The sequence below is a fragment of the Neovison vison genome, chromosome 13 (genome assembly GCF_020171115.1).
Source record: "Neovison vison isolate M4711 chromosome 13, ASM_NN_V1, whole genome shotgun sequence".
NCBI lineage: Eukaryota > Metazoa > Chordata > Mammalia > Carnivora > Mustelidae > Neogale > Neogale vison.
Genome location: NC_058103.1, coordinates 6,038,481 through 6,053,893, shown reverse-complemented (window position 1 = coordinate 6,053,893; position 15,413 = coordinate 6,038,481). Strand labels below are relative to the sequence as shown.

The 15,413-nt window shown below is 49.0% G+C and overlaps 1 protein-coding gene across 4 annotated transcripts in view; it reads right to left on the bottom strand.

Annotated features, from left to right (window-relative positions):
• Positions 1 to 350: 350 nt before the first annotated feature.
• Positions 351 to 15,413, bottom strand: part of SETD3 (SET domain containing 3, actin histidine methyltransferase) — an 80,055-nt gene continuing 64,992 nt past the window's right edge. For all 4 annotated transcript variants that reach the window (XM_044232155.1, XM_044232152.1, XM_044232153.1 and 1 more), the window contains 5 exons: positions 10,883 to 10,957; positions 9,678 to 9,844; positions 8,654 to 8,739; positions 2,372 to 2,532; positions 351 to 1,682 (listed from right to left, as the gene is read on the bottom strand). In XM_044232155.1, the coding sequence (XP_044088090.1) occupies positions 1,248 to 1,682; positions 2,372 to 2,532; positions 8,654 to 8,739; positions 9,678 to 9,844; positions 10,883 to 10,957 (924 nt within the window). In that variant the 3' untranslated portion in view covers positions 351 to 1,247. The remainder of the gene's footprint in view (positions 1,683 to 2,371; positions 2,533 to 8,653; positions 8,740 to 9,677; positions 9,845 to 10,882; positions 10,958 to 15,413) is intronic.

The window sequence follows — 15,413 nt, the reverse complement described above, 5'->3', positions numbered from 1 at the left end:
GCTCGCCACTCACACGGGAGGGAGGCCCCGCACGGACCCCAGGGACCATGTGCGAACTCACAGCCGAGGAAGACCGGCCGTCCGCGGCCCGAGAACTGGGGGCTTTCGGGGCTCACCGTCCCGGGCCTTGGCCTCCCCGAAAACGTGAGAGAGCTCCCGGCAGCCCCTGCAGGCCGGGGAGCGGCGACCTCAGGCCCATCCCGCTCCTCTGCCTCCCCAGGGCAGGCAGAGCTGGGGCGCAGGCCGCGCTCACACCGGCTCCAGCCTGCTCCGAGGGCAAGCGGGACGTCTGCATCACGGCTCAGCTCAAAGGCTCTGTCCCCACTTAAAGAAAAGGAATAGACAGAAAATATTAATCATGTTTTCCTTTTAATAAGGCTTTTTACTCAAAAGTGTAGCTTTGAAAATCTCTAGCTTGTTGTGAAAACCAGAAAAGCCAGGGAGCCGCCTTGCTTCGAACACCGCCGCGGCGAGCTGGGGGCGGCCGCGTCCGCAGCCGCTCCGGGACAACGCAGGCGATCACACGCGACACCGTAAAATCAGAGTCAACGCTGGAAATTAGAATGATGCGTGTCCTACTGTGATTCAAGGAGGAAGGACAGGTTCTTAAAACAGGAAAACAAAACACAAAAGGTAGCTGAATCTTTAGAAATCACTAGGGGTGTGTGTGTCTGTATATCATTAGGATTATCATCAACGTTTAAAACTATTAAAAATAAGGTTGCCACCTTCACTTTTCTTTCAGTACCAGGTGTTATTTTTTTAGCGGGGGAAAAAGGGTTTTGCCCCGACCCTCAAGTTGCCAAACCCCAAGGCCGTTGTGTGCTGTGCCACCACCCGCCGCCCCGCCCCCGCTGAGCTCCGGAGCGCGGCCACCCGGTCCCGCTGCAGGAGGCAGAGCAGCTCTCTCGTGGCCAGGCTGACGGGCCACAAAAGCACAGCGGACAGCAGAACCGCATTCTTCCCCAGGAAGAAAACACATTTGCCCACAATGGGTCTACAGAATCTTCCAAAGCACCTCGTGGTGGCTTGATAAGTTGTTTTGCCCAGAGCAAGATGGCAATCTTAAAGAAGGAAGCTAGATTTTTTTTAAATAACTTAAAAAAAAATCATTTTTATATAAAGCAGCAAAAACATCTTTTCCTCTCTGCAGAAAGAAGAAAGTGAACAAGAAAACACAGCGATGCACAGGGACGGTTCGCGAACTTCCGCTCCACCGCACTCCCCGCCGACGGCGCCCCTCCGGGCTACTGCGCGCCCCCGCCCTCCGTGCTGTCCGTAGAACATTCTTTGGTGCTTTCCGTCGCTCTTTTACTTTCCTCCTGACTTAAACTTTCCTTTTCTGACCTGGTCCCGTTGGGGACAGAGTTTTCGCCATTCACGAGCCCGTTCTCCACGGCCTTCGCCCTGCTGACGGCCTCCGTGAGGGTGAGGGCCTCCTGCGCGCCGGCCTCCTCCTCCTCCAGGTTCCGCAAGGCCAGGGGCAGCCTGGCGCCCGCCGCGCCGCTCTCCTCGCACCGGGGCAGCGCGGCCCCCGCCTGCATCTGCTTGCGGTAGTGCTCCCGGTTTGCAGCCGCGCTCTTCACCGCTTTTTCCAAAATCTCCTTTTCGCCCAAGCGCAGCTTGATGGCCATTGCTGCGCGAACAGAGAGGTCGTGGTCTTTCAGGAAGGATTTATCTTCCTGGGAAATGAAAATGAGCAAAATTAATTATAAGAAGCCTAAATCAGCAAAAGCACAGCGACAGAAGGCAGATCAGCTGTTGCCAGGGACGGGGGCAAGAGGGAAATGCAAGGGGTGACAGAAGGTTCTAGAACTTGACCGTGGCGGTGGCTGCAGGACTATGTGCTTATATCAAATTGTACATTTAGAAGCGTACGTTGTGTTGTATTTAAATTACATCCCAAGAAAGTGATCATAAAACCACAATGATGAGCCCAAATCAAATGGCGTTTTTCCCACCACATCTGACAAGGAACTTGACTTATTTAAAAATGGTTCCATTGTCTGTCTCCTGCACTGCCAGCCCTAGGGCTCAGCGATGGGCTGAATGAATGAAGGAAGGAAGGAAGGAGGAACGTGTGAAGTTAGTGGTGCAGTGGTAAACCTAGAAAGCACAAAAGAAAACTTAAAATTCCAGATAAGTGTTGAATCATTTTTAAGATTCTCCTTCTAGCCAACAACGCCTCAGTAGAATTCTTTTGGTCAAGTATAAATGTGTTAAGTAGGAAAATATTAATAAGTTGAATGAACAATGTCAGATATACAACAATTTTGCTGATAAAAGCCAGTTACATTTAGGACAGAATCTCTTCTTTAAAATCCCCAAAAACATGCCAAAGCTCAAATCCTCACTGAAGCCATCGAATTACCTCAATAGTTGTTTTGTATGTTTTTAAAAGAAGCGAGGCTCGATCTTCAAGAAATGTCCAAAGTCTGACCTCATTGTCCCAACTAACAGGGTATTCAGAATTACCCAACGTGAAGATTCTGTCCAGAGCATTATCTCCCAGCAAATGTTCCTTCAGTTCTTCTGCAGAAATACAAACAGCCATCTGTGAGGGAGGAAACAGCACGGCTTCTCATTTTAACAAGCAGCCCACCTTGGAAAAGATCTTCCCCAGCGACGTCACCCTCCTGTGGCGAAAAGCTCCCCCGGATGACGGGCCTGGCCGTCGCAGGCTCTTCCAGAGAAAGTCAGGCCCGGCTTGCCTGAGTCGGGTCCCGACCACGCCTTGGCGCAACCCGCCATCCCTCGTAGCCTTTATGAGGGACGCTGAGAGCTTTTAGGCAGTTTCACAAGATACGTTTTAAGGACAATCTACAGGGACACATCCCCTATTCTGACCACAGCGGGCTGGCACACCACGCACTCAGTCCCACCAGCGGGGTCAGACACACGTCCCGGTGCACAATGTAAACAGTACGAACAGGTGACAGCACCTGATCCAGCGACCCTTCTAAATTTAAGTCAGACTGGTGCTCACGGCAGCAGGGGACCCGACCAAGCTCCTGATCTCCTCTTACAACACATAAACCACAAACTGAAAGAAACAAGAAAATGGACTAGAAGAACCTTAGTTAATGAAAAATGTGCCTCTATCCCTCACTTGTCAGGAATTTAAACAGAAATTACAAATAAACACCAGGGAACACCTCAATCACCTTGAAACACAGTTCAGAAGAGGAAAGGACGGAGCAAGTGCTCGGAGCACTTCCGCGCCCGGCACATGATCTTCGAGACCCAAACATGCCGATCCCGCTCATGCTCAGGAAATCCGCCCGCCTCCTTATGTAATTACGAGACACTACCCCTTTCCGAGCGATGCCCCACAGCTGTCACTCTTTACAATTCAAACTGAAGACCCTGCTGCCAGCCAACCGAACTTTTATTAGTATTAGAGGAATTCAAAGAAGAATACATCAATTGTCTTGACATGACGAATTGTCTTTCTATGACTAAAGAGACACGAAAAACAATGAGCAAGGGTTCCAGCCGTTTGTTTTTTAAGGAAAAAATAAGTTAATCTAATGTTCAAAAAGGAGATTTATTAAGTAGCATTTGTTAGCAGAAGTTCATGATAAAATTCAGGGGTTTTATATTTTGGATCCTAGTTTATATAAAGCCCTGAAAATTTTACACATGCTTCCTCAGTGGTAGAGAGTTCTTTTCAGAAGCCCCTCACCAAGGTCACCGGTTTTGTCTTCTTCCTAAGCCCACCCAGGTTCTGCCCTCAGTGCTGGAAAACTAAGGGGCAGGAACAGAGCCTTCTCTCTCTGCTACTTTTAACAGTGAAACTGGGCTCGTTCACTCTACTGGGGACATGAAACCCCACGGGGGGACGTGAGGCCGCGTCACCATGTGACCGGAGGCTTCGTGAGTAGCCCCTTCCCCTGCTTGCCTGCAGCTAACAAAGCCCTGACAGATCCTCTCTGTCCCCACGGGGGCTCTGCGCCTTCGCCCAGTACCACAGAGCGCTCGTGTGGTCACCCAGAGAGTGGGCGGGGCCCTCGCTCCTCGGCCTGGCTCCGTGTCAAACGCTGGTTCGTCTAGACCCCCGGGGCACCAGATCTCTTCCACGGATCCTGTTCTTTGCAAACCAGCAGGAGCCACATGGGATGCTTGGGACGCGGGCTCTGGGTGCGCAGCGCCGGTCCTGGCGTGCGGCCTCCACCTGCTAGCTGAGGGCCAGGTCACTCCTGCTCTGCGAACCAGACTTCCCGCATCGGTCACGGTGGGATCCCTACGCCCCACAAGCCTGACGGGAACGAACATGACGCCCGCTCCACGCTGAGCACCACCACAAACGACAGGGACGAGTATCACCGTCACCTCTCTTAGCTATAAACTCCTTTAGGGTATGAACTGTGACCTTCGATTTTCTACCTTGCCTCGTATACAAGAAGAGCCCACAGGACACCCTTGACTCGGGTGCGCTAAACTGAATCAGTGGGCCCCAAAGTACACACCTGCCGAAGCTCTGACTTGAGGGGCCCTGAGTCTCCAGCAATGTGGCCCCTCAGAAGGGACAAGTGCCATTTCGCCACTCTGTGGGCTCTGCAGTTGGCGTCTGCGCTGCCTCTGTCTGGGGACGGTCTCAACCACCTCCACCCTGATGTCAAACCCTGCACTGGCCAGCATTTCTCCTGCATCCAGACGTGAGGACAGGGGCCCGAGGACCGCAGAGCCCGGCAGACTCCCCACCACAGGCCACAGCTTGCCTCTGGGACCAATCCATCCTTTCCCGGCCGCTAGGGCAGCTTCCTTCGGAGGAGTGACTGTTCAGTCAGACGGTAACTCACTTGCCCACTTCTTCCTACCCAATCTGGTTTGCACAGGATTTAAGTTAGTTTACAAGAGCGAATACGCATGTGCGCACGCGCGCGCACACACACACACACACACACACACACTCACAAGTGAAACCTCAGGGAAGGGGATAATAAAGATCAGAGCCGAAATAAATGATATAGAAACAAAACAAAAACAGAAAACAATAGAACAGATCAATGAAACCAGGAGCTGGTTGTTTGGAAAAAATTAGTAAAACCGCTAAACCTCTAACCAGACTTACCGAACAGAAAAAGGACCCAAGTAAGTAAAATCACGAACGAGAGAGGAGATGTAACAACCACTGCCACAGAAATACAGACACTCTTAAGCGAATATTATGAAAAATTACAGGCCAACAAACTGGACAATTTGGAAGAAATGGGTAAGTTCCTAGACACATACAACTGAAAGACACCACCAAAACTGAAACAGGAAGAAACAGAACATTGAGGAGACCAATTACCAGCAAAGAAATTGAATCAGTCATCAAAAGTCTCCCAAAAAACAGAAGTCCAGAGCCAGATGGCCTCACAGGCGAGTTCTACCAAATATATAAAGAAGAGTTAATACCTACTCTCAGACTATCAAAAAAATATAAAAAGAAGGAAAGCTTCCAAATTCATTCTATGAGGCCAGCATTACCCTAATAAAGACACCACAGAAAAAGAGAACGACAGGCCAGTATCCCTGATGAACATGGAGGCCAAAATTCTCAATAAAATACCAGCAGATCGAATCCAACAGTACATTAAAAGAATCATTCACCATGATCAACTGGGATTTATTCCTGGGCTGCAAGGGTGGTTCAATATTCACAAATCAATCAACGTGATACGCCACATTAATAAAAGAAAGGGTACGAACCATCTGATCCTCTCAACAGATGCAGAAGAAGCATGTGACAAAGTACAGCATCCTCACCGTAACAACCCCTCAACAAGGTAGGTTTAGAGGGAGCAAACCTCAACGTCACAAAGATCGTACATGGAAGACCCACACCTAACATCACCCTCAACGGGGAGACACTGAGGGGTTTTCCTGTGTGGTCAGAAACAAGACAGAGATGTCCACTCTCCCCATTGTTATTTAACATAGTCCTGAAGTTCTAGCCACAGCAATCACACAACACAAAGAAATAAAAGGCATCCAAACCAGCAAAGAAGATGTAAAACTTTTACTATTAGCGGAAGACATGATACTATATATAGAAAACCCAAAACACTCCACCAAAACATTGCTAGAACTGGTAAGTGATTTCAGTGAAGTTGCAGGATACAAAATCAACATACAAAAATCTGCTGCATTCCCATACACCAATAATGAGACAACAGGAAGAGAAATTAAGCAATCAATCCCATTTACAATTGCGCCGAAGACAGTAAGATATTTAGGAAGAAACCTAGCCAAAGAGGCAAATGATCAGTACTCAGAAAACAGTGAACACGTACGAAAGAAACTGAGGAAGACACCAAGAAATGCAAAGACAAGCCATGTTCGTGGACTGGGAAGACAAATACTGTTCAAGTGTGGACACTACCCAAAGCAACCCACGCATTTAGTGCAATCCCTATCAAAATGCCAGCAGCATCTTTCACAAGAGCTAGAACACACAACCCTGCAATGTGTATGGAACTACAAAAGTACAAAAGACCCCGGACAGCCAAAGCAATCATGGAAAAGACAAACAAAGCTGGAGGCATCACAACTGTGGACTTCAAGTCATACTATAAAACCGCAGTAATCAAAACAGCATGGCACTGGTATAAAAACAGGCACAGAGATAATGGAACAGAACAGAAAACCCAGAAATGAGCCCACAACTACATGGTCAATTAGTCTTTGACCAAGCAAGAGAGAATGTCCAATGTTAAAAGACAAGTTACTTCAACAAATGTTGCTGGGAAAACTGGACAGCAACATCCAAAGAATGAAAGTGGACCACCTTCCTACAGCACACACAAAAGTAAACTCAAAATGGATTACAGACCCAAATGTGAGGCAGGAAACCATTAAAATCCTAGAGAAGAACACAGGCAGCAACCTCTTTGACATCAGCCATAGCAACTTCTGAGGCAAGGGACACAAAAGCAGAAATGAACTATTGGGACTTCATCAAAATTAAAAGCTTCTGGAGAGCAAGGAAAACAGTCAACAAAAGTAAAAGGCAACCTAATGAATGGAGAAAGATATTTCCAAAGAACATATCTGGTAAAGGGTTAGTATCCAAAATGTATAAAGAACTTAACAAACTCAACACCCAAAAAATAAATATTCCAGTTTAAAAATGGGTAGAAGACATGAATAGACATTTTTCCAAAGAAGACAGGCATGCACATGGCCGACAAACACATGGGAAGATGTTCAACATCACTCAGCATCAGGGAAATGCACAAAACCACAATGAGATACCACCTCACACCTGTCAGAACAGCTAAAACCAACAACACAAGAAACAATGTGTGTCAGTGAGGATGTGGAGAAAGGCGAACACTTGTGCACTGTTGGTGGGAACACAAGTTGGTGCAGCCACTGTGGAAAACAGTACAGATGTCCCTCAGAAAATTGAAACTAGACTACCCTATGACCCAGCAACTGCACTACTAGGTATCTACCCAAAGAATACAGAAATACGAATTCAAAGGTATACGGGCACCCCAATGTATACAGCAGCATTATCTACAGTAGCCAAAATATGGAAAGAGCCCAAATGTCCACAGACTGATGAATGGATAAAGAAACTGTGGTATATATACACAGTGGAATATTACTCAGCCATCAAAAAGAATGAAATCTTGGACAGAGCTAAAAAGTATAATGCTAACTGAGATAAGTCAGTCAGAGAAAGACAAATACGATATGATCTTACTCGCAGGTGGAACTTCAGAAACAAGACAAACGGGCAAAAGGGAAACAAGAGAAATAGACAAACCAAGAAACAGACTCTGAACTCTACAGAACACACTGCTGGTTACCAGAGGGGAAGTGGGGGGTGCGGGGGAGACGGGGAAATCGGTGATGGGGATTAAGGAGTGCACCTGTGATCCGCACACGGCATACAGGGGAACCACTATGTTGTCCGTTGTACACTGTATGTTAACTAATTGGACTTTAAATAACAACTTAAAAAAAGTAGAAACCTGAAGTGAAACTTCAGGACCATGGGATTTGTGGGAGGGAGGAGTAAATTTTCAGACAAAAAAGGAAAACACAACCACGAGAGGTCAAATCTCAGTATAAGAAACCCCAAATGGCTTGTCTTAAGCAAACATAAAAAGTAGAGGCTCAATACATAGATTTAACACTTTCTGTACCCGAAATCAGACAACAACATTTTGTGATGTAAACAAACTCTGTTTGCGGCGTTAATGACTCTCAGGATGCCTGACGGTAAAAAGCTTGCCGGCAGCTTCGGATGTGGAAAGCGAAGCCGGTTGCCTAGTGAAGTCCTGGGGCCCCCGTACACCACACTGACCCCACGACGTCGGGGGCCCTCACAGATGTCAGCGCACCGTGAGAGAGAGACTCCCGTGCACAGACACAGAGTTTTTCACGCACTCAGGCGATCCCGGATGTTTTAAGTTTTCTTCCAACGCAATAGAGAATCCGTTGTTTATGACAAATGAATATTGCCGACACATCAAGGACTGAATGAAACGTTTCCAGAGTCCAACAGATCCACTCCGGCAACGGTGCCATCCTCCCCTCTCTCCAAAAAGCGCTCTAGTTGAACACGTGTATCTTTAATCTGAATCTATGATTTACACTTCATTCATTTTTTTAAAAGTCAACACCCCCCCCGCCCCCCGCCGACATCATTTACCTTCGCTCATGCAGAACACGCGGAGAAAAGCCAGGAGCTGGGCAGAGACCGGCGGCTCGGTGGAGTGCAGCGCAAACACACTGGACCTGACAAAAGTGGGAGCCGAGTTAGTCCCCCCGCCTGGGCACCTGCTCCCGGCAAGCGAGAGCCCTTCACGCCACACTCACACCATATGATCTCCCTCACACATGGAACTTAAGAAACAAGACAAACGAACAAAAGGGAAACAAGAGAGACAGACAAACCAAGAAACAGGGGGGTCACCCTCGAGGGGCGCCAACCCGCGCGACTGAGCCTGTCCCCGGGCTGGAGCCACACGCAGTACAGCCCTGGCTGCCCGGGAAGCACACAGGGCAGGCTCCCGCGGGGGACGGCAGGGCCGCCTCCACCGGCCTTCACCTCCGGTGCACACGACACACTCACAGAGTCAAGTGTGCCCGTGGTTCTCAAAAAATGTTAGCAATAAGTTATGTTGAGTTCACATTTTAATCATTAATCAAATATTGACAAGTTCAATAAAAATAGGTCCGGATAATCCATTTTCATTAAGAATGGTTCCTCTAATCCCTGGGGAACTAATAAATCATAATTCTTGTCTTATCATTTTTGCACCTCAAATGCAAGAAAATCCTCAAGAATTTAGCCAGAAATTCTTGAAATCACTGGGGATCATGACTTCATTATAGAAACTAATGGTGGCAAAGAATTAAATGGAACAAATTGATCCGGGTCATGAACCTTTTCAAGGTGACAGACACTAATGATCCACAGTGTTTATTTAGCTGAACGCGGAGCGCAGGCCGCGTCCCCTGGAACGGACCGTGAGTGCCCCCAGCGACACCAGGAGCTTTCTCTCAACACGCGGCTAAGTCTCCCGGCGCCTCTGGCTAAACGTGCAGTGTCGCAGGGACGAGACACGGAGACAGCGCACTCTGGAGAAGCTGTGTTCACAAAGCAACGACACACTACGCAACCGGAAACACTGCCAGCAACGCCGGGAAGCGGTGAGCACGCGCATACGTACGTGGGGATGCCGGCGCGGGCCAGGACCTCGGCCTTCATGGCGTACAGCCGGTCACTCTTACTCACTCCCAGCTTTATTTTCACTCTGTCGTGTGAATTATTGTCAAAGAAAAAACCACTGTGGATCACAAACTCTGCATTTGACCGAGTGCCATAAAAAATGTAAATCTGAGATGCGGTAAAGAAAAAATAAAGGGATACAAGAGAAATTTAACATCATTCTCGATACAGAGCAGGGCGATGGATCAGTTCCCTACTTCAACCGGCCTTCCCGCTAGGGACACACCACAGCCCTGCAGCGACTGCACCTCTCCTGCGGTCCCGCGACCCTCCGCCGCCTGGCCTGAGACAGGTGACGGAGGGCGTCCACTCCCGCCACCGCGGGCGCCGGACTGCCTCCCAGAGGAGCCTGGGCCGCGGGCGCTCCCTGCCTGGCCCCCTGACCCCCCCCCCACCCCGTCCCCGGGACAGTGAGACTAGTTCCTGACGCTGCACCTGACAATTCACGACCGCTCCCCCCTCCTTCTAATACAGGGGTCTCTTCTGGAATGAGGTCTCAGACAACGTCCATCGGACGCTGTGGCACCTAGCAGGAGGGCCTCTAACTCCTCTGCAGGAAGAGCCCATCGGCACTTTGTCAGAGGATGATCGTTCGTTTTGTCTCGGTTGGAACGTCGGCGGTGACGTCAGTTCCGCTTTTTGGGATTAACTGCTTGGTCATAAGCCCGACAGGCAGAGAGCAGGCATTCAAAGATGCGCGTACAGAAAGGCTTGGCCCTGCCCCCACCCAGGTTAGGGGAGAAAAATCCACAGATTAAAGTGGAGTACCCGACCCACGGCTCTGTCCCCTTGTTTTTGCCATTGATATAAACAGCCTCTTTATAAATAAACAAGGTTCTAATCAACACAGAGTACAATGCAGCTTATGGAATCGAAAACTGTGTTCTACTGTCATAACACAAAGTTTATTTTCAGCTGACCGGATCACAAATGTTAGGTCAACTGTGCAAATACATGTGTTCCCATTTTATTCTTTGTGGACCCAAAGCACAGTACATTTCTTACAACTTTAGGTCACAAGATGTATTCCCTAAGCAGTCCTAAATACATATACCCCCCATTTTCTGTCTGACTTAACACCCTCTCAAGCCGATCAACGCATTATTAACCCTGTGCCCAGTGGCCAGCCCACCTTCCGCCACCTACCTGCTCTCCCGCCCGGAAGTCCCGCAGGGCAACACACTCACAGCGGTCATCTTCCAGGTTGTAGCCGGTGGTGATCTAGGCAGGGGAGTGGGGGACAGCTGTGAGCACTGTGGTCTGCGGTCCCCTCACTCATGAGGGTCTTTGTCGGCATTTAGAAGATAAAGGTAACCAAACATCCCGCACACCGCGTGCCTTACTAAACTGCAAGAACACTGCTTGGTTATTTTCATTAACCCTGTTTATACCAGAGATTCTTATACGAGATTCCACCCCTTGAGTAAGGGCTCACTCTTAGGAGAATGGGTGTGTAGGTTCTCACTCACTGGCCTCCAGCAAGCACAGTCACTTGTCACAAAGCAAGCCCCACAGATAGAAGCGAGGTCTCCTGGAGAACGCTAGCTGACTCACAAGTGTTTCTCCCATGTGTGGCCACCAAGAAACGACAGTGTGTCTTCCGTTGGATAAAGAATCAGGGAAAAAGATTACGCACATATTTTACCCTGAAATTAGAGGAACTGAAACTTTCAGAGAAGCACTCCCAGCTGTGTGCTGTGTTCTTAGCATCTCTAAGAACTGCGCGCTGCCCCAGACCTGGCCCAGACCTGCCCCCTCCACCAGAAGCTGCATCTCTCCCCCAGCTCTCCTGTTCTGAGCGGCCAGGCGAGGCCACATCTTGACACATAAGGCACAAAGATATTCCTGGTGCCACTACTGGTCAGCACCTGAACTCCCAAATTATCCTTTGGGTTCTCTCCTTCCTTGTCATTCCCCTGCATGGCCGAGGTCCTTACCATCTGCACAAACCTTCCAACTACCTTCAAACTCCTTACTGTCCTCCCGTATCTCTAGTGACACGGCAGTGTTGACTTCCTATTTCAAACCTTTCGGGGGCCTCCACTCTACCCACAGGAAAAAAATCCAAATTCTTGAGCATGGCCAAGGAGGAGGTGGCCCCTGTCGCCCTCGGCCTCCTGAGCTGCTATCCCCCGCTCCGCCGGCCTCTGCTCCAGCTCCCCCACGCCCAGGACCTTTCGCACCTGTTTTGCCTGAGTCTTGGCTTTGTTAGGGTGCCCGCCCTCACCCCACCCAGCCACCCTGCACTCCCAGAGCCCCTGTGCTGTCACTGCTCTCACCCAACACCTGCCCCACCGGCCAGACCCAGAGCTCCCTTGCCACTTCGGTCCCCAGGGCCGAGTACTCTGTACCCGACACCTGAAACTCTTTGATAATATTTACTTGATGCGTGAACCACCAGGTCAGGAACAGGATCCCTGATTTAGGTCAAAAGCTCCTTCTGAGACATCTGCCCTTCAGAGCAGCCCCCCAATCTCTCAGATGGTCTGAAACCGCTGTTCATGAATTACTCTGACCTCCTCATTCTGTCCTGAGAATCAACATTTCAGACCATTACAACTGCTACTTGCTAATAAAGGTATCAACAGCTTGGATCCAAAAAATTACTTCTGAGTCCAGGGCATGGCATTTTTAGGAGGGCGGGCCATGTGACGATCATCCTTAAGGCCAGTATCCCCAGAACTAACGGTCCATGAACCACATCCGTAGAAATCCCTCACGCTGCTGCTCTGCAAACCAACAGAGACACAAAAGCCACGACAAATGAACGCAGCCAGGTATCCGGCACGTCTTCACTCACAGCACAGTTAAGACACTCGATAACATCAGCTCTGTGAAGATCCTGCCCAATGTCAAAATCACTCAAAACAGGATTCTGATAATAAGGATGGAATAGGAACCGCCCATGAACTCCCAGCCCTGAAAGTCTGCAGCTGCAGTGTGTTTACACGGGGCCTGGCAGGAGCAGCAGACAGCAGGAGTGCAGTCAGGGAAGCAGGAGGGACAGGGAAGGGCCAACAAGAAACAAAAAAAAAAAATAGGAAGAAACACAGGAGACAGACAACAGGTCGGGAAGGTAGGCTCACTGAAGGGGAAGCATGGCGATGTTATACAGGGCACCCAGGGCAGCCTGCCTGGAGGAATTCTGTGAGTGGTCTTGTGGATATCAGAGGAGTAAGTGTTTCAGGCAGCAGAAACAACCCGTGCAAAGGCCCTGAGGTGGGCGTGTGCTGGTATCTGAGGAAGCACAGGGTCTCAGACCTGTGTGTGTTGGGAGTAGAACGGGGACAGGCTGAGCAGGGAGCCTTGTCTGCTACTTACAAAAACCTGAGACTGCAAGTCTTTGAGACTGGAAGTCTTATATAAACCTAAATGTTTTGGATGTTTTAATACTCAACTAGAAAGACCTTGAAAAAGAGACTCTCTCAATTCTGCCTGAATTTCCCAAGGCCCTTCTATCCCGACCGGGAGAGTTACACAGTCAGGGCAAGGGCTGGCTCCTCCAACACACTTTAACTACTGGAATGGACACAGCGGCCTATAAACCACTTGGTGTGTCGCTCTCTGCACAAACGGAACGAGCTCAAGAAAGGAAACCTGCAGCTGAATTCTAAACCAGCCGCGCAGAACTGAAAAATACATCACATCTTACAATTTAATATGATGTCCATGAACTCGTCTGAGTCTAATCTGTTTCTCTGAGTGGCTAGCAAATGGGTTCACATGTGCCGCCACTTCTGGCCCAGGTGCGAACCCTGCCTTTTCTGTTCTTCCCCGATTCCCTGCCACTCCTGGTTTGGAATTACTGCCACATGCTCGGCTCCCCCATCTCCACTCCCAGCACCAGGTTTTCGTCAGAAGCACAGCGTTGCTGGGTTACAAATTTCTACCTACTCCCTCGGTGACAGAACAGACAGACAACGAGTGTCAGGATAGACACACACACGACAGACAGTCGACTGTCTGAAAAGCCAGGCCTTCATTTCAAGGACCTTATTTTTAAAAAGAGATGAAATGTTATCAAATGTGATATACTAAACTTCATAGTGTTAAAATGGATTCTCAAATTCTATCAGATGCAATCTCCCTTCAAGTCTCAGAATGACCACGGAAAATGGTTCCGGCGAGGTGTACGGAGTTCAGCATTCAGGGAAAACAACCGCTGTAAGAAAAGGCACTACCATCCTGCAGACACCTGCTGAAGGCCGGCAAGCTTCGCCACTCTGCGGCGGGACGCAGACTTCACGAACAGCCCGAGACAAAGACAGCATTCGTGCTGGTCTCCGGCGCTTTCTTTGTATTTCGAGAGGAACTAACTTTTTGTTTTTTACTCTTAGAGGCAAAGAGTGAATAGTTTAATCCCATTTACACGAAAGCAAGACCAGCACCAGCATGGGTGTGAGGGTGTGAGGGCAAAAATGCACACAGAGAGAAAGGCTTGCACAAAACCGCGGACCGTGTACCTGCAGGGTGCTGAGCGGAGGGACCCGGGCCACAGGGAGGCCGGGTGCTGGTGCTGGCGGGTTCTGGCAGGGAAGGGAGCCTCCGCATTCCATTCCCACAGGGGCATCCGTTAAACTCCCTTTTGTTTGTTTAAAGAGAGTACGGAGCTTTTTAAATTTTAGAAATAAAAAAATAAACTCGAATGATCAATCAAGTTTGGGACCCAGTGAAGCGAAATACTAAAGTCAACCATTAAAAGCTTTTTGAAAAATTTTAAAAGTTTGATCTTGTAACCAGTATAAGGTAGCCCTGAAGGAAAAAAAAAAAAAGAAAGAAAGAAAAAAAGAACGGAAGTAAATAAAACATGCCGCTCCTTCCTACGGCTAACTGACTGAAGCACAGCTAAACTAAGGCAGAAATACAAGTACGGGGCGGGGGGGGGGTCTCTCCATTCTCCACACGAGTGCGCTTGCTGCTGCACCTTTCCAAATTAGCACCAGCATATTCTAGCTTCAAGTGTCTGGCACAGCTTAACATGTGTTCTGGCCATTCTGTGGGTTTAGACGTGAAACACTCACAGCATTTTTTAAGCCTGTTCATAGGACTGCTAATAATAATGAAGGGAGCTGATGTTGAGAACAAAATGAACGAAAAGGTAACCAAGCTGGTATTCCCGCATAATGCTTAAAAATGCAAAATATTCTGAAGTTGATCACATTTCTGTGCGCGGGCATCAGGAAATCTTGCTCAGACAACCACCTCAGCACAGAGAGCGCGTCAACCTCTGCCGCTGCCAGGGATCCAAAGACCGCGGAGGAACAGGGAGCCGACTTCCACGGCTTCCTCCCCTCCCGCGTCGTAATTAACAATCATCCCCAAATTCCCTTATTTTCTTAGTGTCTCCTACCCGTGCTTCCCACGCCTGAGATGCCAACGCTACAGGCGAGGCCGGGAGCCAGCCGCCCCGGTGCGCCTCCTCCTGCCCCAGCACCAGGGAAACCAGCAGCAGCTCCTGAACAAAAGCAGGTTACTAAGCGGGGCCGAGGATGTGGCAGCGTGTCAGGCGGAGGGAGAGGGAACAGGAAGCAATCAGAGAATGCACACAGCCGGGAATGTAGTCAGCAAAGAAAGAAAACAAGGAACAGAAAAGGAAAAACAAGAAAGAAGAAAGTTGTTTTTTTTTTTTTTCTTCAATCAATCAGTATTTTAAGGAGAGTAAGAAAAAAAAAAACTT